This window comes from Chaetodon auriga, chromosome 4 (assembly GCF_051107435.1).
Source record: "Chaetodon auriga isolate fChaAug3 chromosome 4, fChaAug3.hap1, whole genome shotgun sequence".
Classification (NCBI taxonomy): Eukaryota; Metazoa; Chordata; class Actinopteri; order Chaetodontiformes; family Chaetodontidae; genus Chaetodon; species Chaetodon auriga.
This window is the reverse complement of record NC_135077.1, coordinates 3,612,271-3,635,947: the sequence shown is the minus strand read 5'-3', so window position 1 is coordinate 3,635,947 and position 23,677 is coordinate 3,612,271. Positions and strand designations below refer to the sequence as shown.

Genomic DNA, 23,677 nt, shown 5'->3' with positions numbered 1-23,677 from the left:
AAATCTGAAATTAATCATTTAATGTTGACCAGTTTCAGGCAATATTTGGTAGAATTGGCACAAACAAACTGTAAGTAGCAGTTAAAACCAGATCTTTTGGGGCACAAGCCCACCGTACTTCCTGTACGAACACACCAACATTGACATGGAGTTTCCTGCCAGCTGGAAAATCCAACAGCTACGGATTAATATGTCCTAAATTTAGTGTGTTTTCATTGATTCTTCATGCTGTTTGTTTATTTACTCAAGGTATGTATGTTTGTTTTCTCACTCTCTCCTCCTTTGCTTGGCACTTTTGCTGCTTTAGCAGTTTGCAAATCACTTTTCTTCACAATATGAATACAAGGCACAGTCTAAATTGCTTTTTAAAATGTAGAAATCAATTTAACAATCAAGTAAGTAAGTAATCTAATACTAATACTAACTCTCGTGCAAGTAGGGCCAGTGTTTTGGAATTTATCTTTGTGATAGGGCTAATCATATCGTCTCTTTCCCTCTGTTAGTTTCTCACTCTGTCTGTCATCCATCGAGCAGTTTTTTCCCCACAACCTGGCCTGAGGGTGAGCTATGATCAGCTCTGCGAAAACCTCAAGAGGAGGAGAATGAGGCTCCTAATCAGACATAAAGGAAAAGACATAGCCAGAAAAAGACGGACAGAAAGCGATTGCAAGAGTTAAGGAGAGAGAGGGAAGGCAGCCTCAGGGAGGGATCCGCTTCTCTCCTGCACACATTAGACATCAGACATTCAGCACAATGCAGCCTTTGCAAATCGATGTAACGTCCAACTTAATTGATTATGGCACTGAACAAGCAACTTCATTATTATGTTAATAACATAGATGAGTTAAGATGTGCAGGGTATTGTAAAATTACAGCACCTACAATAGTGTATACATCAGCATAAAGACGAGGCTTTGCAAATGCACGGTGCATGCATGAATGCATTAGTCCATGTCCCTCAATGCCTAAGCAAGCAACTAATGATTTAATTAGAATGGGGGAAAACGGGACAACAGATGTAGGAAACAGAATAAGAGAGAGATAAAGAATAAGAGATAGGAAACAGAGGGAGCAGGCCTCCATGTGGAAGTCTAACACACAGAGAAAAAACACTGCAGACACTGACAAAGCAAAATCCAAGTAAGATGAAATATCTTAAATCAAGACAACGTGACTTTTTGCAGCATAGGATTCCTGTTTGTTCTGCCATTCTGTACATATCCCATGTCAACACGGTCCTTTGAGCTCCTTTTTTATTCGTGGCCCGACGCCCCAGAAACTTAGGCCTAAATATACCTGACGACACTCAGGGGACGGCTGTGTTGTTGGAGAGTCGAAATCTGACCCAGCGTAATAATTCCGCTCTCTTCCTGCTTCAGGTCTACCAAGCCAACGTGTTAAATGAAAAGACGGTGCCTTGTTTGTGAACTGCAGCACTGAGTTACTTTTCCCATCGTGTTTTTTCCCCCACAATCCTGGGACTATTCGGCACAGTACGCCCGCTGACCTTTCATGGCTCCCTCCTGTCTGTCTCTGTCTGCTCTGCGTGTGCTTGACCCTCAGGTGGTGTTGAAGAACGCCCACATGGCGGTAGGATCGCTCACCATCAACGAGGAGAGGTCAGAGGTCATTGACTTCTCCGTGCCCTTCATCGAGACAGGGATCAGTGTCATGGTCTCCCGTAGCAACGGAACCGTTTCCCCCTCCGCCTTTCTTGGTGAGCAGATGTGGAGCACAGTCGCTTACATGCACACACACACACACACACACACACACACACACACACACATCATATCATATCATAAATGCACGATCACAGACAGATGAAGTTGGGTTTTCACAAAATAAGAACTCTTGATGATTTCATGGTACCCACATAATGAAAACACACAGCAGGTCACAGAAAAGTTACCTTGAGGAGCTGCAGCTCTTCATCTCTTCCATCACTCCCTGCAATATTTAAAATGGATCAAAAAAAGCCAAAGATGTTTTGGAGACATTTTTTGATGACCTGTCTTCTGTTATAAATTGTGCTTCAAAATAAAATCCACCTTGTGTTTCACCAGTCAAACACTTTTAATGTGAAATAGCAGCACTCAGAAATGCTGGGTTTGCATCATTAGGAACTAAATACGAGTCTGAGAGGGTGGTTTGAGGGTCAACAGTAGACAGAGAGGCTGTTATCAGTGAGATAAAATAGAAAGAAGTGGAGCGAGATACATACACCCTGTGAATCTCCTCGTGCCTGTGAAGGCAGTTTGAATCCAGCATGGGAGCGGTTGACTACCACTAAGAATGAAGACTGCAGTGTAGGGAGGTACGGAAATTTTAAATACATTGAACGGCTTTTGGTGAAAAAATGCAGACTTGAAATTGTAATAAAAGTGGGCATTGATACTGCCAACTTTAAAGTGCTCAGCAAAATGAAGGTGGTGTGATACAAAGCTTCACAGAGGCTACTAAACGGACCTTCTGGTGAGGTTGTTTTGTTCACGGCAGTGCTGTGGGGTTTGTCACGGCCCATTCTGTGTGTGTGAAAATTGCAAAGCGGAGTGCAAGTGGTGGAAAATGTGGCCATTTCAATGAGTACATCTGTCCATTCACACCTACCTGCCTTCCTCTCAGCTTCTCTCTCGTGAAGTGCTTGTTAGTGTTCACGCAAGCTCAGATGAAATCCATGAATGTGCAACAGTGAGTCGACAGAACAAAATGTCTGAATACAAATGATCATGTCGATACCAGAGGGTGATTTTATAACTTCCCTTAATTTGGTTTGATGAACTTCCTCTCTCTTATCTTCCCACAACCCTCCCTCCCTCCGCTCCCCTTTCCTCTTCCTCTGCACCCTGTATTCCCACTCACTCCCCCCTCTCCCTCTCACCCCCCCCCCCTCTGTGTTTTAGAGCCCTTCAGCGCTGATGTCTGGGTGATGATGTTTGTGATGCTGCTGATCGTGTCGGCCGTGGCTGTGTTTGTGTTTGAGTACTTCAGCCCGGTGGGTTACAATCGCTGCCTGGCAGACGGGCGAGGTGAGAGGATTGCACACACTCGCACACACACAGGCTCAGACCCAGCCAATCCATGCTCCAGAGAGGTGACAATGAGGTACATTTTCAGGCAATTGCATGTCCTGAAATGAAGACTTAATAGACATGTTTTGTTCCTTTGAATGCATCATTCAAGATGAACCCTACATGTGCTAAATTACTTTAACAAGCTTGTCTGTATGAGTGCGACTGGAGCGCTGAGATTTACTCTACTCTGTGTCTTGGAGTCCTTATCTACATCTACAGTCACTTAAGCTCTTTCACAAATGAAAAGGATCATTGACAAGAACCAGATAGGTGATCTTAAGTATTCTTAGCATGACTGTGTGAACAACGACTCCTCTGTTCTCGCTTTACAATGTCTTTTTTTGCATTGTGCCTTTCTCAAACTTAACACAATGCTGCTGCACCACTACGGGTTGTAAAACCTGACGAATAAGTAGATCTATTACCATACACTGAAAATATGTGTCAGCTTTAACTGCGTCTGACAGTATGGAGCAGCACTACCCTGTTGAATCAGATTCTTTTCCAGCAGGCCGTTGAAATAAATTTGGCCATCAAAATCAATGGTTCAGATTCAATCTATTTTTTTTCTCAAGGTTTTATATACCCAGCTCTGTTTGACTCTCTGGATCGCATTAGTCTGCTACAATGGCAGCCACTCAAGATAAAATCAGAAAAGTGTTATATTGCTGCTCACAGTCTTTTTATCAAGGACCAGCGGGGATAAGAGTGTTTGGTTTGGAGTTATGCTTCCTGCCGTAGTGTTTTCTGAATGTCTTCTGTCACTGCGACTGTTATGTAGTGTGTGTGGTTTAATAGCTGGGTTATGTAAGGCTGTTGTCCTATACTGCTGCTCCAGCTCTAGCATAATTGTAGCCTGCTGCATGCCGATCTACACCCCTCTTTCTCTTTCTCCCTGTCACTGATGCCACAGAGCTACAGTGGGTAGTGTTTCCACCCTGCCACCTTGTCATAGTGCCATAGAGGTAGGTGGAGCAGAATTAGTCTTTAACAGTAGGCTGTCACAGCAGCTGCTGGAAGAGCAGATGTACATCCTGCGAACGCTGACAAACTAAAGTATGGGAATAAATCTAGTCTTTGTCGCCGCCATCCATCAAGTGCCTCGCACAAAGGCGCTCATGAGTAAATGCAGATAAAGTGAAGTAGTATTTCTGATGAATGAAACTTCTTGCATCCTCTTTCATCTTTCTTTGTGCCTCTCCTCACTCCCTCCGTCTCTCTTTTATGTCTCATTCTGACTCCCAGAGCCCGGCGGCCCCTCTTTCACCATCGGCAAGGCCATCTGGCTGCTTTGGGGTCTGGTTTTCAACAACTCTGTCCCTGTGCAGAATCCCAAAGGTACGACCAGTAAGATCATGGTGTCAGTGTGGGCCTTCTTCGCTGTCATCTTCCTGGCCTCCTACACTGCCAACCTGGCTGCCTTCATGATCCAGGAGGAGTATGTCGACCAGGTGTCGGGCCTGTCAGATAAAAAGGTGTGAATTCGAGGCAGTGTGAGGGGTCGTGGGGTGCAGGAGTAGGTGTGTGAAAGTACGCCAGGTGGGGCGCTGTGAGACAGAGTGTACCTGAGCCTACGAGAGAGTTCATGATTTAAGGCTGCAAATGATTATTTTCATTTTTTATTCTTTATTTTACTTCATTGAATCTTGATGTATGTATCTCTATTCAACACGCTGTTCCAGGAAAAACAGAAAGATGAGAACAGAAAGTGATCTGTTATGTTTTGGGTTAATCAGTTAGAATCGTTTATTCCAATGGTTTCAAACCTTCTCTGCCTTACATACCACCACGGCACTATTAGATGAGCTCAAGTGCCCTGTGCTCCACACAATCCATCATGTTTCACATGTGGTCATTTTAATTGATTTTTAAGTAATTTTCAAGTGTCATTCAACACTAATAATTCGATAAAAGTGTGTAAAGTTACAATATCTTTTCATACGATTGAATCATCAGTGTTCTGGCTGGTTTGGTCCATAGACAGAATAATGAGTGGACAGAGCTGAAAAGTAGAAGAGTCTTCAACATGCATTCTTTCTAATGGCCAGTAGGGGGCAAATGCACTGGTTGCAGAAAGAAGTCTGATTCTACGTAAACTTCTGAGAAAAACGATCCTTCTTCTCACTTGATTTATTACGTCAGCAAACATTTCATGTTCGTTGTCACAGTGGGTTTACATTTGGTTTGGTGACAAACGTATTTGTAAAAATATTTCTGTGTTTGCTCTCAAACTCGTTTTAGTGCTCTCTCAATTGCAGCATGAGGTTTTCAGGAGTCAGCAAGTGGCCCGTTGTAACTGGTGGTTAATCTTTTTTGTGACAGTAAATATATTAAAAGTAGCTCCAGAGCAATTTGTAATAAAATTTGGTGTTTGTTTTCCTCCTAAACATCAATATGTGGATACATTTTAAATCAAATCATTATTTCAAAGTAGCTGAGCTCTTCCACAGTGTCTTCAGGTTCGCCCCGGGGTAGAAGAGGGAATCACTGTTTCCGTTAATAACATTAAAATATATATATTTTTGGACAGTTGTTCAGACAAAACCACCACCTTGGCTATGGGACTAGGCATGACAGGCATTTATCACTTGTTTCTAAGATTGTATTGACCATATGATCAATCAATTAATTAAGAAATTAAATGAACAGCAATGAAAACAATCACGAGTTGCAGCCCCGGGCTCATCATTTCTGCACTTGTATGCTTCTGTCCTGAATGGTGGATCTTTATTTTTGATCTTGATCTGGTGTACAGTACGTTTGTCTAAATGTGTCCTCCAAATTCTCCTGTTTGTCTGTCATTGAGCACAACACTTAAGTAATTTTGAGCTTTCCTGAAGCATAGTCCCATGCTCCTGCTCAGCAGTGCATTAAAGGTTATTTGATGCAGCTCAGTGCCTTTTCCATGCTAACGAGCACTCCTCTGTCATTTTCTCTGTGTGGTTTCTTTTCCGGAAAACCCCCACCACAGTTCCAGAAGCCTAACGAATTCTCGCCACCATTCCGGTTTGGCACGGTGCCCAATGGGAGTACAGAGCGCAACATCCGCAACAACTACCGGGACATGCATGCTTACATGACCAGCTTCCACCAGAAGAATGTAGATGAAGCGCTGTACAGTCTGAAGACCGGGTGAGGAGCAGAGAGCGAGAGGGGAGGCTGGAGAGACAGATGGGGGATGTGAGGAAGGAGGGAGTTGAAAAGGATCTCAGCAGGGAGAGAAAAGAGACAGTGTTATGGAGCTGTGAGGTACTGCGCTGATGCAATACAGAGAAAAGATGATCAAGGAATAAGAAGAGGGAGACAGAGGAAGAGGGGACATTCTGGGCGATGTGGGTGGGCAGCCGGTTGAGCTGTGTGTATCTGCCTGCCATTGCCGCCCAGAATAGCAGCGCAGCCTGTGGTTGCTGCAAAAGCCAGCTGATATTCGCTCTCCCTGCCTCTCAAAGCTAGCTAACATCTCCCTTTCCTATGCCCTCTTTCTCTCTGCCTGTCTTCCAGTGTTTTCATCAACGGCTGCTAAAGAATTAAGAATGCAAAGCAGCGATGTACCTCTGGTGTTTGGTGAGAGCTTGAGCTGAATGACCACAGAGGCCTGTAGAGCCCTGAGGCACCGTTTGATGGCAGTTTGTCACCAAGCTGGAGACTGTCAGGCCAATTTACCTGTCAAATCACTCAGGGTTGATGTGAATAGAACAGAATAAGGGGTGTCCCCAGGAAATGTTTCAGCTGAGATGGCATGCCACGCAGATCCTTACATACCTTGTCAGATGGTCAGTTTAGTTATTAGGCCTGAACGATTGAACTGGAGCTTAAAGATCATTTCTTGACCTTGGATGCAGCAGTTTGACTACGCCAAATTCAGTGCAAGGTCCAACTCGCCTTGTTGTTTCCAAAGCTTTCGAACACATCTCGTGACCTTCCTCATTGGATGGAGACTCACAAGATGCGGTTGAAAGCTTCAGAAACAACACATTTGGTCTTGTGAATTGCTTGTTTTGTGAAATGGCCATACTTATTGAATATATGATACATGCTGCTGCACTTTTTGCCTTGAAGACTAGTTATCTTATTTTGTACAAAATTAAATTTTTTTTTTAAGACGTTAGCAAAGGTGATCTTTGTTTCATACTTAGTGGCCCACTATAAAACACTGAGTTAAACCCCTGAATAGAATAAATTACAATGGACGGTGACTGTATCCATCATCAGTCTCCACCTGGATTTCTATATTTACTGTCTGATATTTTATTTGATTGGACAAAAGTGCTAAATCTAAATCCAAAGCATGCACACGGACCTCTCCTAAGTATCCCTCAATGTAACGTTTCGCCTGCTTACACTGAAACTCTTCAAGTTAAATTGTTACATTTTCAATTAATTCCAGTTAAATGCTAAGCTAGCTTGCCCTCGAGTATTTCATCAGTGCGCAGCAGCTCGGCTGAACATGCAAGCACACAAGTCAACGTGAATGGAGAATACAGTTTCCAATAATAAATGAATGATTAATGAAGATTTACATGGAGCAGCTCTTGCATTCAAATTACTCTGGAAATCAATAACTTTTTAAACTCAGTGTAGCTGCTTAAACAAACAAACATAGCTGCCTCAAAATTCTTACATTTTCTCTAGAATTGGTACTGAATGACGTAGTTCTCTCCATGAAATTTTCCAGAAATTATAAGGAAATAAACCCATAGAATTAAGTGTTATCCTTCACTGTTGATTAGAGGCACAAGAGGCTCCAGAACACAACATCAAGGTTTGCTTCTCACACATTTTCCTGCGCTCTGCAGTAAATTGGACGCCTTCATCTATGATGCTGCGGTGCTGAACTATATGGCGGGCAGAGACGAGGGCTGTAAACTGGTCACCATCGGGAGCGGAAAGGTGTTCGCCTCCACCGGCTACGGCATCGCCATCCAGAAAGACTCAGGCTGGAAACGAGCCGTGGATCTGGCCATCCTTATGCTGTTTGGAGATGGTGAGGACTTGAATTATGTTTTTATTTGAATGAAGGAGCTTAAAATAGTCCAGTGAAAGTCAGGGCTTTCATAGTGGGCATGAGGGCCATGGTTCCCCTCAGGTTGCCCCTCAAAAAGTGATGTCCTCCAGCTGATTTTCTCCTCTGCCTCTTTCTTGTCAATACAGTTTTTAGACACCAGTGTCCTCCAGTGTTCACTGAGGATCAGCATCAAGTAAAATGCTGCACACAGAGTCAGTGGTGGGTTCGAGCTCCATATGAACTGCAGGGAAACAGGGCTATTTATGATGATAGAGAAATCCAGCAATCAGGACACTTCCTGATGTGCCAACAAGAGGAGGTGACCTAAGAAGTTTTATGTGCCTGATGAGTATTATAGCCGAATCTTTTTTCATTTCACTGATATACTTTAATGGGAGATAATGGTTTAAACTGTGTCCAATTTTCTTTGTAATATCCTGACAGTGATTAGATAGGGCCTAAACATTATTACACTGCCTGGGAGGAAACAACCGTATCAGAGGACAGCCAAATAGACCCACTGTGTTTAAGAGATTCATTTCTTTCACTCAGTCTAAACAAACATTAACTGCCCTTCAGTGTTGAGTCACTGTTATAGGTTTCAGGTAATAAAGCACAATTATCACTCAGGTTGAGAATCTTAAATTGCAGTCTCATCAGTGGAGTGAGGTCAGATATGTGGAGTCATGAAAGTAGCTTTGACGGAGCTGCAACTCACAAGGCAGTTGGTGCTTGTTATGGTGGCAACCCAAAAACCTGCTGGTAGATCCTGGCAGTCCTCGAGGATGTCGAGCTGCAGGATGAGGCCTCCTGAGCCAGACTGGCACAGTTCAGTCCTTACTGAACAGCAAGTCACCAGCAGGCCTCAGAGACTGCAGCTGCTGCAGTGAAAGTATCAGTGGGAGTATGTTTGTTTGGGAACTCAGGAGGTTCTGGCATGGACGGGAAATATTGACCTTATCTGGAGACAGAAGGAAATGCATCAAACAGGGAAACCGTGGTTCTATTTTGATTTGTCGACACTATAACTCTCAACTTTGTCAATGACAGGATTTGACTTTGAGAGCTTTTCAGTATGAACCACATGCTGATGTCTACAGTCTAATTTGTTTTTAGTCTTGGTCCTTTACCACTGCGTTTGACAGATTAAAAGTACAATCCCTCCCTGATTTGGACTCGTGTGGAGTTCTAGGATATTCTTCCTGATAGCCACTAAACCACCTCAGAAAAAGCAGACATAAAAGCTTTAAAGCTCTGCCTACGATTTAGAAAAGTGCATAAATAATTTAAACCCTTTACCACCTCCAATGGCTGATAAGTGATGTGCAGGAAGAGCAGGAGCACTGTGAGTGTTCATCACCAGCGCATGTGTCTTTGTGGAAAATATGACTGTAGCGTCGTGACACCAGCTTACCAATTCAACAACACGGTGGCAGGACGTCGCTGACTACACCAGCACTTCATCATGTGAGTATTTACAGGTTGAATCCAGGGTCTGTATCCCATTAGTGGATTGTATGCCGCATGTGCCGCAGAGCAACACTCTCAGTTTGTAGGTCTGGTTTTGTTTTGAGCGCAAGCTGCTGTTGTGTGTTTTGGGTAGTGACCAAGAGAAGCCAGCAGGGTGTCTGGCGTCACTTTGAGAGAATGACAAGTGCGGTGATCCACGAGGGCCTCTGCATCGAGCTGCGGCTCCATCATGAGGAGACGGTTGAGCCAGTTGTGGTGGTTTGTGAACATGTTTCGGATGCCCATTTGGCACCTCTGTTTGAACAGGTTGGAGCCGCACAGACATTCCCCATCAGTGCAGACAGTTAATGAGACAGTGGGCCCACATTATGAAACAGCACTCACATCTCATGACTCTGAAGTGCTGCAGTGTTGGTTTGAGACTTGAACTGCAGCTGAACTTTAGCCCTTTGTTCACACTGGAGATGAAGTGAACGCTTCAACAGGAAATTACAGTTTCTAAAATATTACAGGAGACGATCAATCTGTGATGCAGGTTTTGTTTTCTTCAAATCAGTTATTCTGCTATTGAATGTGCTGAAGTTGTTTTGTAGAAAATCCTCATCACACATGCCACTTACTTTGATTTCCCTTCGACATTTTCTCATTCGACACATGGACGCCTGATTTGACGTGACTTACATTCACCTCTCCGGCCGTGTGACAATGACTTCACTGGTGCCATGACAGCTGAGCAGTTGAGGAATGCAACAAACTTCAGAGGTCACAATGTTTTTGCCAAGAATTAATATTTTGAGGTTGAAGGTTCACTGTACATGATAAAAACACACACATCTGATCATACTTTATATTCACTATTCACAGGATTCAAAAAACATGATCTGGACATCACTTCTATTGTCGGATGTCACTTCAAAAAGAAGCCTGCGGTTAAGGAGCCTTTTTTCTATTTTCTGACATTTAATAGACCCAACAATTAATTGATTAATATAGAACAAAATCAGAATATCAGTCAGAAATGAAATTAATAGGTTGATGCAGCGCTCGATCTATCCACACTCCATGCAATCTTCAGAGTGCTTTGGCAAAGAGCTGAAATATTTTGTTGGGAGAACTTGGTCTGTGCTGCCTTTTAACAGGTTCCAGAAAGTGACAGTGGATGGATGAATGTTGTAAAGTATATTGATTGTTGTTGTTGACTGACTTTTGCTATCAGAAACGTAATGAATGAATGCATCATCAGTTACTCCTATTGTAGCACAGTGTGTCCTGTGTTTCCTTCATTTGACAGGGCAAGTGTTGTTGCCTATGGAGAGGAAGTGTGGGTGCATGAATGCGGAATAAAAGATTTCAAAATGTATCACCAGCCGTGGATTTGGCAGCTCTTTTGCATTTTGTATCTTCATGTAAAAGAGATGACTGTCCCTACTGTGAGTCCTTGCCTTTGGAGAGTACACCTACAGTAACACTCCACCTCCAGAGATTGTATGTGCTCCATACGGCTCACCAGCTGCAAGATCATGTATTGCACACTGACACACACACACACACACACACACACACACACACACACACACAGAGTTGCCTTTGATGTGCTATCACTTTCCATCCCGGTGTGTGTCACGGATGAGGGGGTCAGTGCAGAGAGAACATTCACCATGAATCAGATCTTTAGGAGCCAGATCGACTCAGACCTCGACATACTCTGTTGAGTGATGTTCACTGAAGTGCCAGTGTGTGCATGTATGTGTGTATGCAAAGTGTGTGTGTTTGTCACATGTGACTGTGCATGTTTGAGTGTGTTACCCAAAGATCAGACAACATGTCTGCACAAATTTACCAAATGGAAGTAAAGTCTTATTGTTCTGTCAAGTGAGTACATGAGGCCGGCGCATCAGACATTACCTCTCATTACTTCATGTGGACTGTTTGGCTGTCAGCACACATATGTTAGTCCAGGTTTAGAGATCAGACTCATCGATGTTTGCTCATATCTGTCATGTCCTATTAAGAGTCCAGATATGACCATGATGTAGGTCATATATGCAGAGGGAGAGGATCAGCGACAGCCTCCTTATGGGATGTACAAAACAGATACAGGATCAGGAGGAATGTGGGAAAACTGTTGATGATGGAGGAGCAGAGGGATGGGAAAAATGATGGATAAGAGCGGGGGTAGGATTAGAAAGCACAAAGTAATTAGAATAATATTGATTTCAATTACATTATAGATTCTGCTCATTGATCCAGTTACAGTTCTTAATCAATTGGTTTCATATTGTGGAGTCAATGACAAGTGCGTACAGATTTAAAAGCATCGGGTGTGCATCCAGCAGAGCGTTCACACCACCCTCATGTCATTGTCATTAAATCTGCAGGCCGGTAATAAGAATCAATAGCGTCAGAGTTGACACTTTGGTTCTAAATGGGAACCAGTTTGCTGTCCCCAACGCTGGTCTGGAGATGTTCAGATGGATATTTGGCCATCCCTGGAATTAATTAAAAGCATCTGGCATTTTTGTGACTGTGTTTGTTTCTTGTTTTTTGCTTCTGTCCTTTTTTTGTTGTTTGCTTTTTAAAATCCGCAAATATTACTGGGATTGTCTTGCATGACTTATGCGGAAAACAAATCAAGTAAGCCTTTTTCACAGCAGACATTTAGCCTTGCCACAGCAGAAAAAAAAAACATGTGTTACTAATAACATTAATGATAGTTCAGTGAAGCAAGATCAATATCACTACTGTCTGTGCATTCAGTATGTAGCTCGGGGCAAGAGGTAATTAGCTTAGCTAGCTTAGCATAAAGACTGGAAGCAGGGGAAAACAGCTGCCTGGTTCTAAAGCTGCCACCTCTAAAGCTATTGAATTGATATGCTGAGAACCATTTGTTTAATCTGTACACAAACAGAAATGTAAAAATAAACTTTTGTGGTTTTATGTTTTGAGTATTTTGGGTTTTAAATTATGTGCTCTAAGTATTTCATAATGATCAACACCCGGCACAGTGACTTTCTTGAGTCATCACAGTGAGGATGCCAGGTCTGGAACCATTGTGCAGAGACCCAGTGGTGGGTGACATGGACAAAGGTTTATACCACAGTGCTTGTTTGTTCTTTTTTTCTTTTCTTTCTTTTTTTTTTTTTTACAGTATTATATCACATTGTTACAAAAATAAACATGATTCTACCTCTTTTCACTACTCTATTAGCAATGTAAGGGAGCATATCTTAAGAAAGAAAAAATGATTAAAAAACAGACTTTTATTGGCTCCAAATAGGAATGAAAATGAGGTTTAGACCTAGATGTGTTTTGGAGAGAGCAGTCTGACCCATAATGTAGGTTAAGTACTAACTGTAATGTGATTTATTCTCAGATTTAGACAAGGAGTAGGATTAGGCTCCTCAACAGCAGTTCTTTGGCAGAAAACCCAAATTATATGAGGACAAGAGTCATTGTGCCACAGGGCATGTGTATGGAGTATGTTTACATGCGGAAGCGACAGACACACTTATCATCAAAGCAAAGTCGGAGTTATGGCGAGGAAAATACGAGCAAATGGATGAAACTGCATCACGAGTTACATCCAGTACTTATTATCAGCATAACAAATGATAACCAATCACAGACAGACTGCCACGAACACTTTCTCTTCCTGAAGTTAAGTAAGAAAGTCTTAGTGAAAACAGTTGTCTGACACACACAAACACACACACACCAACACACACACACACACACACACACACACACACACACATATCTGTACACAAAACATTGTTATGCAAGCACTGGGAAAATATATACCCCCTTGATCTCACACACACAGACAACAGACCATCGGTGCAGATCAAACAAATCTCTCTGGACGTGTCCTCCCCCCTTAGCAGTGCCCCCCCCCCCCCCCATCCTTGTGGAACTGAGGGGGACACATTTTAGGGGGCGGAAACACTTGTCACATGACTACACACACACTTCCTCCCTGAGGACTGTCGATCCCAGCAGGCAGTTGTTTTTTCCCACAACAAGGAAGGGATAGCCTTGCATAAGCAATCCTTAATTAGGAAGATCCTCGGGGGACCTTCAGTCAAAATAATGCAACATGACATTTGTTGCACGTACATAAGACCTGAGCTGTTTTTGGCATCAACTCCCCATCCAAAAAATGTGTCCTCTCTTTTTGCACTCACACTTACATTTTCACCTACGGGCAAACTCCTGCACAAACATACAAACAGTCGCACCAACACGTTGATACAGTAACCTGTGTGCACGTGTTTCTGCTTCCTCCAGGTGAGATGGAGGAGTTAGAGGCCCTGTGGCTGACAGGCATCTGCCACAATGAGAAGAACGAGGTGATGAGCAGTCAGCTGGACGTGGACAACATGGCGGGGGTCTTCTACATGCTCGGGGCCGCCATGGTTCTGTCATTAATCACCTTCATCTGTGAACATTTATTCTACTGGCAGCTGCGCTTCTGCTTCATGGGCGTGTGCTCTGGAAAGCCCGGGTTCACCTTCTCCATTAGCAGAGTGAGTGCGCTCATGTTTTATTTAAGGTCTGACCTCTGTCCTCCTGACAGAAAGATCACAATAGCGGTTGTTTTAAAACCACTGGCTGCGGTTGAGGTGTATCGAGTTGGTCAGGGGGAGAGGGTGACTCACCTGACGTACCTGTGGCTTTTTTTAGCACAGGCAGCAGTTAAGCAACAAAACACAAGTGAAAAGCATCCTGTGCTATGAGCAAAAAACCCTTAATCTATCTTAATTGCATGTTTTAAAAATGTATTATGTTTTTTAATTATTATTCATTTTACAAAAACGTAATGTTATTCGCAGTACATAAATGTGTTAAATTTATGTGCCTTTCAAAGACACTTATTTGTTTAAAATACTCTGCTGCATACTTTCTTTATTAGTACAACCAGAAAAGAAAAGTTTTGCATTGGAGATTCGTAATAATCATGTTTGACTTGATTTGACTTGAATTTGACGTGAATTTGTTCCAAAATATATTTAATTACACTTCTGAAGGTGTGAAATATGGAAAATCTCTTTACAGAACAGTAACACAATTAACCAGTGGAATCTGTGAGGCTTTTGGTGTAACTGACTGCAGCTACAAGCTTAAAACAGACAAAAGGCGTTTACTTGAACTAAAGGTGTAAGTATGCTCAAATCAACCACGTCTGAAGGCAAAAGGGTTTTCAGCTGTAAAAGGGTTTATAGCATCGCTATCAGTGCTGAGTGACAGCGAGACCGTCCGTCCCTGACAGGGTTAACAAAGCCCACAGTCTTTGAGAAATACTGCTGTTCATCTGTTCATGTTGCTGAAATAAAAGCTTCTTACTACGCTGCACATTCTCAACCGGTGACCTGAAGGTGTGTTTGTGGATGTCGGAGAGCTCATCCCAGCGTGGTTACCACTCTGTTCAAATGGGTCACTTAACAAGGTGTCTCAGTGTTATTGATGCAGGCTGTTGAAGTCCATGTAATTAATCACTGCAGGTGTAATTCATTTGCATAATGTTACCTTTTAAGAAAAGGGTCAGGGGCATATTGTTGTTGCATGCAAACAGTCTCAGTTAATATTTTCCTGCGAAAAGGACACCAGTGTTTATGTGTTTGGTGTTGAGGCTGAAGGTGTTTCTAATTGTAATATAATTTGGTTTATTCCCACTCAGACCAACCTGAAAAAACTTGAAACACAGATCTGGCCTTGAGCACCTCAGAAACACACACAGAAACATTTCTTCTTTCCTTGAATTGGCAGCAAACTGTCTCTCTTTTTAGACTCTGAAACTAATATTTTTATGCAACACATAAACACCCCTTTCTGCATGGTAGCTTTAAGATTCACTCTAAGCTCTAATGTGCTTGAGACTAACTTTACTTGTTGTATTACAACATCCATTTTCAGTGCAGACACGTTTCAAGTGTGCCTCCTGTTACTCAGCCAGCAGAGTCAGATATCTTTTGTGCATTTCCATGCTTCTTTTAACGCTGTGCGACAAGGAAAAAATATCAACCATAGTGCAGCCCTCAAGAAAACTGCAGTTCATATACAGTATACAGAAAGAGTAAGGATGGACAGATGATGAGACCACAAAGGGCTAATAAAATACAGGAGAAGAAAAAGAGATCAGTTAGCAAGAGTCACGATAAAGAATAAGACCGGCACCAGGACAAAGGCAGAGTAGAAAGGAACAGACACAGCGTTGTGCCAGTAACCTCTGTTCTATTACCTTTCACAGCAGCTGTAGTAGCTATAGATGTAGAGATATAAAGACCGACAATCCCATTGGAGCGTCTGCCGCTCACCCGAGCACCCGGAAACAGAGATAAAACAGACACAAAGAGAGAGAATGGAGGCATGAAAGGAAAGAGGGTTGACGATTCAGATTCATGAATGTGGCTCGGTGACGGGGAAAGTGACTAGGAGACAGAAACTGTTTCTGACAAGTTGACGCCTTTGAGGAATGTTGGCCCGCGTGCTGGCTGATGGGTAGTGTGTCCTCGACCTTTCAGATTTGGCTGTTGCCTCGACCACAGATTCCCTCAGCCCCCATTTGAGCACGCTTGTTTGACTTCACTCGCAAAAGGCTTTCCCCTCTCTTGAAAATCCTGCTTTTACCACAGAGCTTAAACAAACACACACATGTTGATGGATAACGACATCTTAAATAGAGAATTGGTAACGCATGTGTCTCGGATATCAATGGAGAGCCCGACAAACATGTGATTCATTTCCTTGACAATGTATTTTCATGAAAAGAAAAAACAATTCACAAGGTGGAAAGCTAGTGGCATCAGTGTCAGCTGAATTTAAATGGCATTGATTAAACTTATTGATTGGTGGTCAAAACCATGGGCTTACTGCCCCCCTTGTGTTATCAATCAAGGCTTTGATCTGCCCGTTCACCTCTCCCTCAGTTCTCTGCATCTTAGGTGGAGTGCTGAGCAGCCGAAAGGGTCCATGCTGTTCCCCCGAGAAAAGTCATTTATGAACTCAGCCTCTATTACTGTTTAATAGTGTGTAAACAAGAGGGTGGTCAAAGAAGACATGGCAATGCATTAACCTCTCTCTGCCTCTGTCTCTGTTTGTGTCTCTCTGTCGGTCTGTCTCTTTATGTGTCTGGTGTCCGACTTTCTAACATTAAATCCCCGCTGGTTGTCGATTCCTTACTACTGCCACGCATCCACACTCTTTACTGTTGTTTTCGTCTCACTCGGACTTCATATCTTGCCACTCTCACTCTTATTCTTCCTTCCTCTCGTGGCCTGTCTCACCCTCTCTTTCTCTCTCTACCTCCCTTTTCTTGTAATTTTCATGCTCCAGGGTATCTACAGCTGCATCCATGGGGTACAAATCGAGGAAAACAAGTCAACTATAGACTCGCCCTCGGCCACGATGAAGAAGAACATGAACAACACCCACTCCAACATCCTGCGGTTGCTCCGCACTGCCAAGGACATGACCGCCGTCCCGGGCATTAACGGCTCTCCGCACGCCGCTCTGGAGTATAGCCACAGTGGTCGTGACTCGGCTATCTATGATATCCAGGAGCACCGGCGCAGCTTGGTAGGTCACCCTGTAGACTGCAAGTCAGCGCCGCCCTACATGGCAGAGGACAACATGTTCACTGACTACATCAGCGAGGTGGAGAGGACTTTTGGCAACTTGCCCCTGAAGGACAGCAACCTGTACCAGGACCATTACCTGCACCACCACCCGGCCTCGGCTCTGGGTATGTCCGGCCCCCCGCCTAACAGGCCGCGTAGCTTAGGCAGCACTAGCTCGTTGGAAGGGGGCATGTTCGATTGCGACAGTTTAGGGGGAGGGGTAGCACCCATCTTCACCACCCAGCCCCGCCCCTCTATGACTCACAGAAATACCAATAAATTTGACCTGATTGCTGGCCACACCCCTGCGGATTCCAACCAGGGTGGGTTCAAGGGAAGCAATGTATACGGGAGGTTCTCTTTCAAAGGAGGCGCATCCAGCACGGGGCTCATCGGGGGTCATGACAGGTACTGTGGTGGGGGAGGGGGAGGATCAGGGGGTGATGATGGGAACATTCGCTCTGACGTGTCGGATATCTCCACGCACACTGTCACCTATGGCAACCTGGAGGGCAACAACAAGCGGCGTAAGCAGTACAGGGACAGCCTCAAAAAGAGGCCAGCCTCGGCCAAATGCAGACGGGAACAGGACGAGATAGAGCTGAGCGGCTTGAGGAGGAGATCCCACCACCACACCGTCCACCACCACTTCCCTCATGGGCCCCAGGCACACCGCACGGTCTCACCTCCCCTGGAGCGGAAGAGGGGAGGAGGAGGGGGTAATTCTTCACCTTACTTGTTCCGCAAAGACAAAGAGAATCTGAGGGATTTCTATGTGGATCAGTTCCGCTCCAAGGAGGGCAAGGCCAAGTGGGAGCAAGAGGGTGGAAGTGGAGGAAGTGGTGTGGGCGGTGGTAGCGGTGGCGGTATCTGTAAAAGCTTAGTACCTGTAGAGGACTTCCTCAAAGGTAAAGGCAAGAAGCCGGAGTGTAAAGGTGGGCTTGGCTCAGTGTCAGCAGGGCAGCAGGCTCACACCTGTTGGGAGAAGGGGGTCTCTGGGCTAGGAGGTGGGGGCATAGCAGGGGGTGACTGGGAGTGTCGTAACTGCCACAGTGTGTGTCATCATGGTGGAGGAGGTGGCACATGCCCACCTAGCGGAGTTGGAGGTACCAGCAGTCGCCCCAGCTCTGCTAGCTGCAAACGCTGCGACTCCTGTAAGATCCAGCCGAGCAACCTTTACAACATCAGTGAGGATAATAACATGGTGTTCACTGGAGGGAAGAGCAGCATAGGACCCAGCCAAGCACAAACTCAGGCACAGCGCAGGAAGCTAGGGCCGGGTGGGAGGGTGTTACGGAGGCAACACTCGTATGACACATTTGTGGATCTGCAGAGGGAGGGGGCAGGCCGCATGGGAGGGGTTGGTGGAGGCGCTGGGGGGCAGTTTCCTCAGCCCCGAAGTGTGAGCTTGAAAGAGAAAGACCGTTTCATCGAGGGCCCCAGCCCTTACGCTCACATGTTTGAGCGGTATGCAGGTGAAAGGGAGCCTTCCTTGTTCGGAGGAATAGGCGGGGACAGGGCGAAAGGAGGCTCCTCCTTCAGCTTGTTCCACGGAGGCGAAGGTGGGTTGCACCAGCGGTCGGTGGGGGAGAGAGACCTGAGGGACAGAGATAGAGCTATGATGGGAGGTGGGGGCTGTGGTGGTGGTGGTGGTGGTGGTGGTAGCAGAGGGGCCGGGACTTACTCCTTGTCTAAATCTCTCTACCCAGATAAGGTGAACCAGAACCCCTTCATCCCAACCTTCGGCGACGACCAGTGTCTTTTACACGGTGCCAAACCGTACTACATCAAAAAGCCACAGACGCAGCAACAGCAGCAGCAGCAGCAACTTCTCAACAACAGCCGGGGAGGAGGGGACTTCCGCGGCTCCATGGGAGTGACTTCCTATTTGCCCGCGTCTGCCACAGCTGGGGTGATGTCCAATGTGGCCCCCAGGTTCCCCAAAGAGCTGAGTCTGGGCGGGGTGGGAGGGCCCTTGGGGAACCACCATGGGGGCAACAAACTACTGCCCGGGGGCAGGGACACGTTAGGTTTGGGGCAGGGACAAAGACCATTCAACGGTGCCAGCAATGGACACGTTTATGAAAAGCTCTCCAGCATTGAGTCAGACGTCTGAGGGTGAAGACAGAGGAAGAAAGACAGAGAGAGAAGATGAAGTGGGTGAAGAAAAGAGGGGGACAGAGAGAAACGTGCCGAGGGAAAAAGAGAAAGAGCACAGGCTGATGCCCTCTGTGTGCGAAGAGAATACTGCATCTGCTGTTCTCACACCAATAAATGGAAAGAATTTGGACGATGCACCGACGCCACTGCAGGCTAGGTTGTGGTGAAGTCCAGCGGGAGACAAGTTTTTAATGAGAAGAGAGGATTCTGGTGCTGCTCCGACGCTCAGAGAAAGATAGTGAGGGAGGGAGGGAGGGAGGGAGGGATGGGAAAAAGTGAAATAAAATCTCTGGCCTCTGCTCTCTTTACATGCTCATTGTCTTTCCCTCCCTCCTGCAGTTCTTTAACACCAAAACAAACATTTTGTTTAGCAATGGAAATACAATCATGAATGAAAAATCAACACTTCTGTTGAAGTAACAGGGTAAACTAATAATTGTATTGATAATGTTGATAATATTATTGAATATTATTCCAGTGTTTAATGATGATTGGTTTGGGTTGTTTTTAAATTTTATTTCTTTAAATAGTTCATGTTACATATTTGTATGATGTTAATTCTTTCTTAGCTTACCAATATTACAGGACACTGGTAAACAAGTTGTCAGTGCGGATCTTTTTTAGGTTCCTGTAATTTGGACTCTTCTTTGCTCTTAATTCTTCATGTTTGATTTTTTTATACTTTTCTTACTTTCGAGTGCTGTGAAGTGTATGTGAAAGGCATGACTTGCTGGGTACATTCTATGTACTTATAAATTTGCAAAGAAGGTCTTTTTTCAGCTGCAGAAGCAACATCATCATACTGATTTGCCGCTTCCTCTCGTTTTTCTGCTTGACAGAACCCAAATGGGTCTCACATTTTGAGCTGGATGTGCCTTAAAGGATTAATACTGATTTTTTACACGTAAGATCTGTTTTGTTGCCAGACAGATCCACCTGCAAATGATAAGTCCACTGATTTGAGAGTGACTCTTGGACATTTAGCAGATAATACAAAACAAAGCATAGAAATTGCTGCAGCACAGGAAGCATAAATTCCTACACAGATCCCCAACAATTAAGGTAACCAATAGCAGGATCACAAGGATCACAAGGATCAAAACCACAGTGCCATGATGAGAAAACATTCCTGTTTCCCCTTAAAGTCAGGTTCGACAGAACCGTGCCGCCGTATGTGAAGAAACATGGTTTAGAAATAAAATTACAAAGTCTCTTCTTGTACTGTTAACTCCTCAATTAATCTAATTGCAAGTCCGTTTTCGTTGAATCATTTACTAAGAAGCTCAAGAAGCTCTATCACTCCTCACCTCCTCAAACCTAACCTACATTTTTGTGTAATGGATGACCCAGGAACCAGCTATCCATTAAATACACGTAAATCACATTTAATGTCCACTAGTTGCACTCGTCGCGTTTCATTGGGTCAGACTCAATTGGCTGTGACAGTTTTGCTGTTCAGGACAGGAACATAATGGACTCTGAGTGAGGCCTCCATTCCCGGGACGAGCAGCCCAGCACATTAATTATTTCATGATTGCAGCTATAAGCCCTGCCTGCTGTGTTAGATGGTCACATTCAAATGATGGGAGGAGGACCAGCGTGGAATATCTTCACTCTGCAGGTGTAAAGGCCCACAGGAGGACCCTGATCTCAACCACGCCAGCACACAGTCCCAAACAATCCCATGACTTACTGTCAGTTATTCATAGCTTACTTTACGCTCACCTTTATAGCATGACGTTGGATTTCATGGAGTGTTTTTAGCTTAGAAATGAGGAAAATAGTACAAAAAAGCTATACATGTTCTGAGTAAGGTTCCCCTGTGATTCAAAGGATTAATTTGACATTTTAGGAAACATGCTATTTGCTTTCATGCTGAGAATTAGATGTGAAGATTGATTTCACTCTCGCCTCTGTACGGTAGCTATGAAGGTACAGCCAGCTGCCAGTTAGCTTAGCTTAGCACAAAGACTGGAAGCAGGGGGAAACAGATAGTCTGGCTCTATATAAAGGTCACAAAATCCACGTACCAGCACCTCTAAAGAACACTAAAATATTATATGTGATGTCTTGTTTGTTAAATTCATACAAAACCCACAACTTCTCATTTTTACACTTTTACATTTGATGTCCAAATTAAATGAAGATAAACGTGTTAATCAGTGAGCTTTAGAGGTGCTGGTAGGTGTTTTTGTCACCTTTGGACGGGCTCCCTGTTTCCCTGTTTTCAATCCTTATGCTAAAATAAGACAAGATAGCTGCTTGCTAGTTTCATATTTAACACAGACATAATGTCAAAGTATTCCTTTAAGCTATTTTCTTACAGTCAAGAGAACCAGGATGATAGAAATCCATCCCTGGGTGGACTCAGTCATCATTTCTCCCACCATGTTGCTTCACCAAACAGAACATAAAAAATAATTTCAGCGTGTACTGTAACCTTGATTTCTCCCTCCACCGGACCATAATCTGTTTCACATGCTGAGATTTTGATGAAGGAAAGAATTTGCCCTCAAGTGCAAGGTCCTGTGTGGATTGTGTCAGCTGCGGACATTTGAGGAGAACAGGAATAAAAGAGGAAGGCAGGACCGAGTAAACAGCATCCCAAAAGCAGGTGGTACATGTAGTGAAAAGCATCGCCTTCGTTACCGATCGACTCGTAGTTATTTTTATCAACAGGCGCCTCCGAAAATCCACAGCCTCAGACACACAAGTCATCTCTGCTCAAACACGTAAAGACAAACATGAAAGTTTCATTTACGGCCCTCTTTAGTATTAAATATTAGACGTTCTATCGATTAAGACGACTTTTCTCCATTTTCAGTTATTTATTGTCACTCAAACCTGACCTAGTCACTTTGCCAAACCAAATTTGAAAACCTATAGCACAATCTGTCTGAATGGGTTCAATACTGAGTTAACTGTACATCCCAGTCAAGACTTTCGAAGACTTTCTTTCTCTTGGTTGACAAGTCAGTATGTATGATACTAGGGGGTCTCTAGTGTTTGTGAGGACTTGCATGTATACACTTTTTCTTTGTTTCTGTTTTTTAATCTTAACTTTTAGCCCAGACAAAAATGGGTGTTTTTGAACAATATTTGGAATTTTATCAATTTCATTGGTACTGATGATCCATGTAGTACTGTAGGTGTGTGTGCGTGTGTGTGCTTGTTTGTGCAAGAGAAGACACAAATCTAACAGTCAAAATTTTGGTTCTACTTCAATAAATAACGCTAAATTGATTAAAAATTTCACTAGGATAGAAAACAGTTTTTTTTATTCTTAATGTTATACACAGATCAGTTTTCTTGATAGTTTGTGTACATGCTTTTAAAAAAGTTTGAGGTCTTGGTTAATACGTTCATCATCACTGAAGAAGCCTTCTTCATCTCAACTACTTTTCCTTTTTTTTCCTTTTTTCTCCTTTGAATATCTGGGTACGTTTCATTATTTCCGTTGATGTATGTGCCTGAATACATACGCTTGATTACCTCTGTGTGTGCTCATATGGAAGAGAGACAGAGTGTGTGTGAGAGATTACTGTTTATTGTACGTGTATTATAAAACTGTATGTAAATACTTTACCTCACACTCATGGACTTTTGATAAAAAAAAAAAAAAAAAACTGTACAAAACGGCAGAGAATAGATCTATTTGGGATAAATCTTTGATTCGTAGGTCCCCTTGCGAAATTGCTTTTGTATCGACTTCAGGCCAGGATATGTGCAATCATTTATTCTTACACAGATGATGTGCACATTTAATAAGTCAAGGTTTGTAATGTGTTTTGATTTTCTTTTGGATTTGGCCAAAGACCAGCCAAGACGGTTGTTTTCTCAAAGGACAAATTGTCGAGCACTATCACTCACTGGTACACAGAAAGCACAATAGATTATCTGTTGCATTTTTACAAGGTAGTCTCTTTTTTCCTTCCTTTGGCTAATCTTCTGTTTTTGTGTTTTACCACAGAAGATCGAACAACTCCATCCCTGAGCTGTACAGATTGTGAAAAATGTACATACGACAAAAATCTAGCTCACGCTCGCATTTTTTGTATGGAGAGAAATTACTTGTGTGAAGAGAGTATTTCAAATTTGATGGAATATTTAGTAATACTGAAAATGAGATTAAACACAGTCAATGTGAAAATAAGTGCTGAGAAATATTATTCTTCTGTCTCTTTGGAATAAAGGTGTTGAGTATTAATAAAAAACAAGAAATCTAAAACTTACTTGTCTCATTTTATTTCCCCTGCAGCATTTTTCTTTTTTTTTTTTTTTTTAAATCTTTTGTCGGATCCACAGGTTGGCAGCAGGTAACGGGACTTCTTTCATGTGTGTCATGTTTATAT

The 23,677-nt window shown here is 43.6% G+C and overlaps 1 protein-coding gene across 7 annotated transcripts in view; it reads left to right on the top strand.

Moving 5' to 3' along the window:
* The window catches only part of grin2bb (glutamate receptor, ionotropic, N-methyl D-aspartate 2B, genome duplicate b), a 91,682-nt gene extending 68,129 nt beyond the window's left edge, over window positions 1–23,553 (top strand). For 5 of the 7 annotated variants that reach the window (XM_076729681.1, XM_076729684.1, XM_076729680.1 and 2 more), the window contains 7 exons: window positions 1,564–1,717; window positions 2,904–3,029; window positions 4,320–4,549; window positions 6,046–6,206; window positions 7,871–8,058; window positions 13,837–14,075; window positions 16,882–23,553. In XM_076729681.1, coding sequence (XP_076585796.1) covers window positions 1,564–1,717; window positions 2,904–3,029; window positions 4,320–4,549; window positions 6,046–6,206; window positions 7,871–8,058; window positions 13,837–14,075; window positions 16,882–19,281 — 3,498 coding nt within the window. In that variant the 3' untranslated portion in view covers window positions 19,282–23,553. The remainder of the gene's footprint in view (window positions 1–1,563; window positions 1,718–2,903; window positions 3,030–4,319; window positions 4,550–6,045; window positions 6,207–7,870; window positions 8,059–13,836; window positions 14,076–16,881) is intronic. The other 2 variants (XM_076729686.1, XM_076729685.1) reach the window with 2 other exon arrangements.
* Window positions 23,554–23,677: the final 124 nt, after the last annotated feature.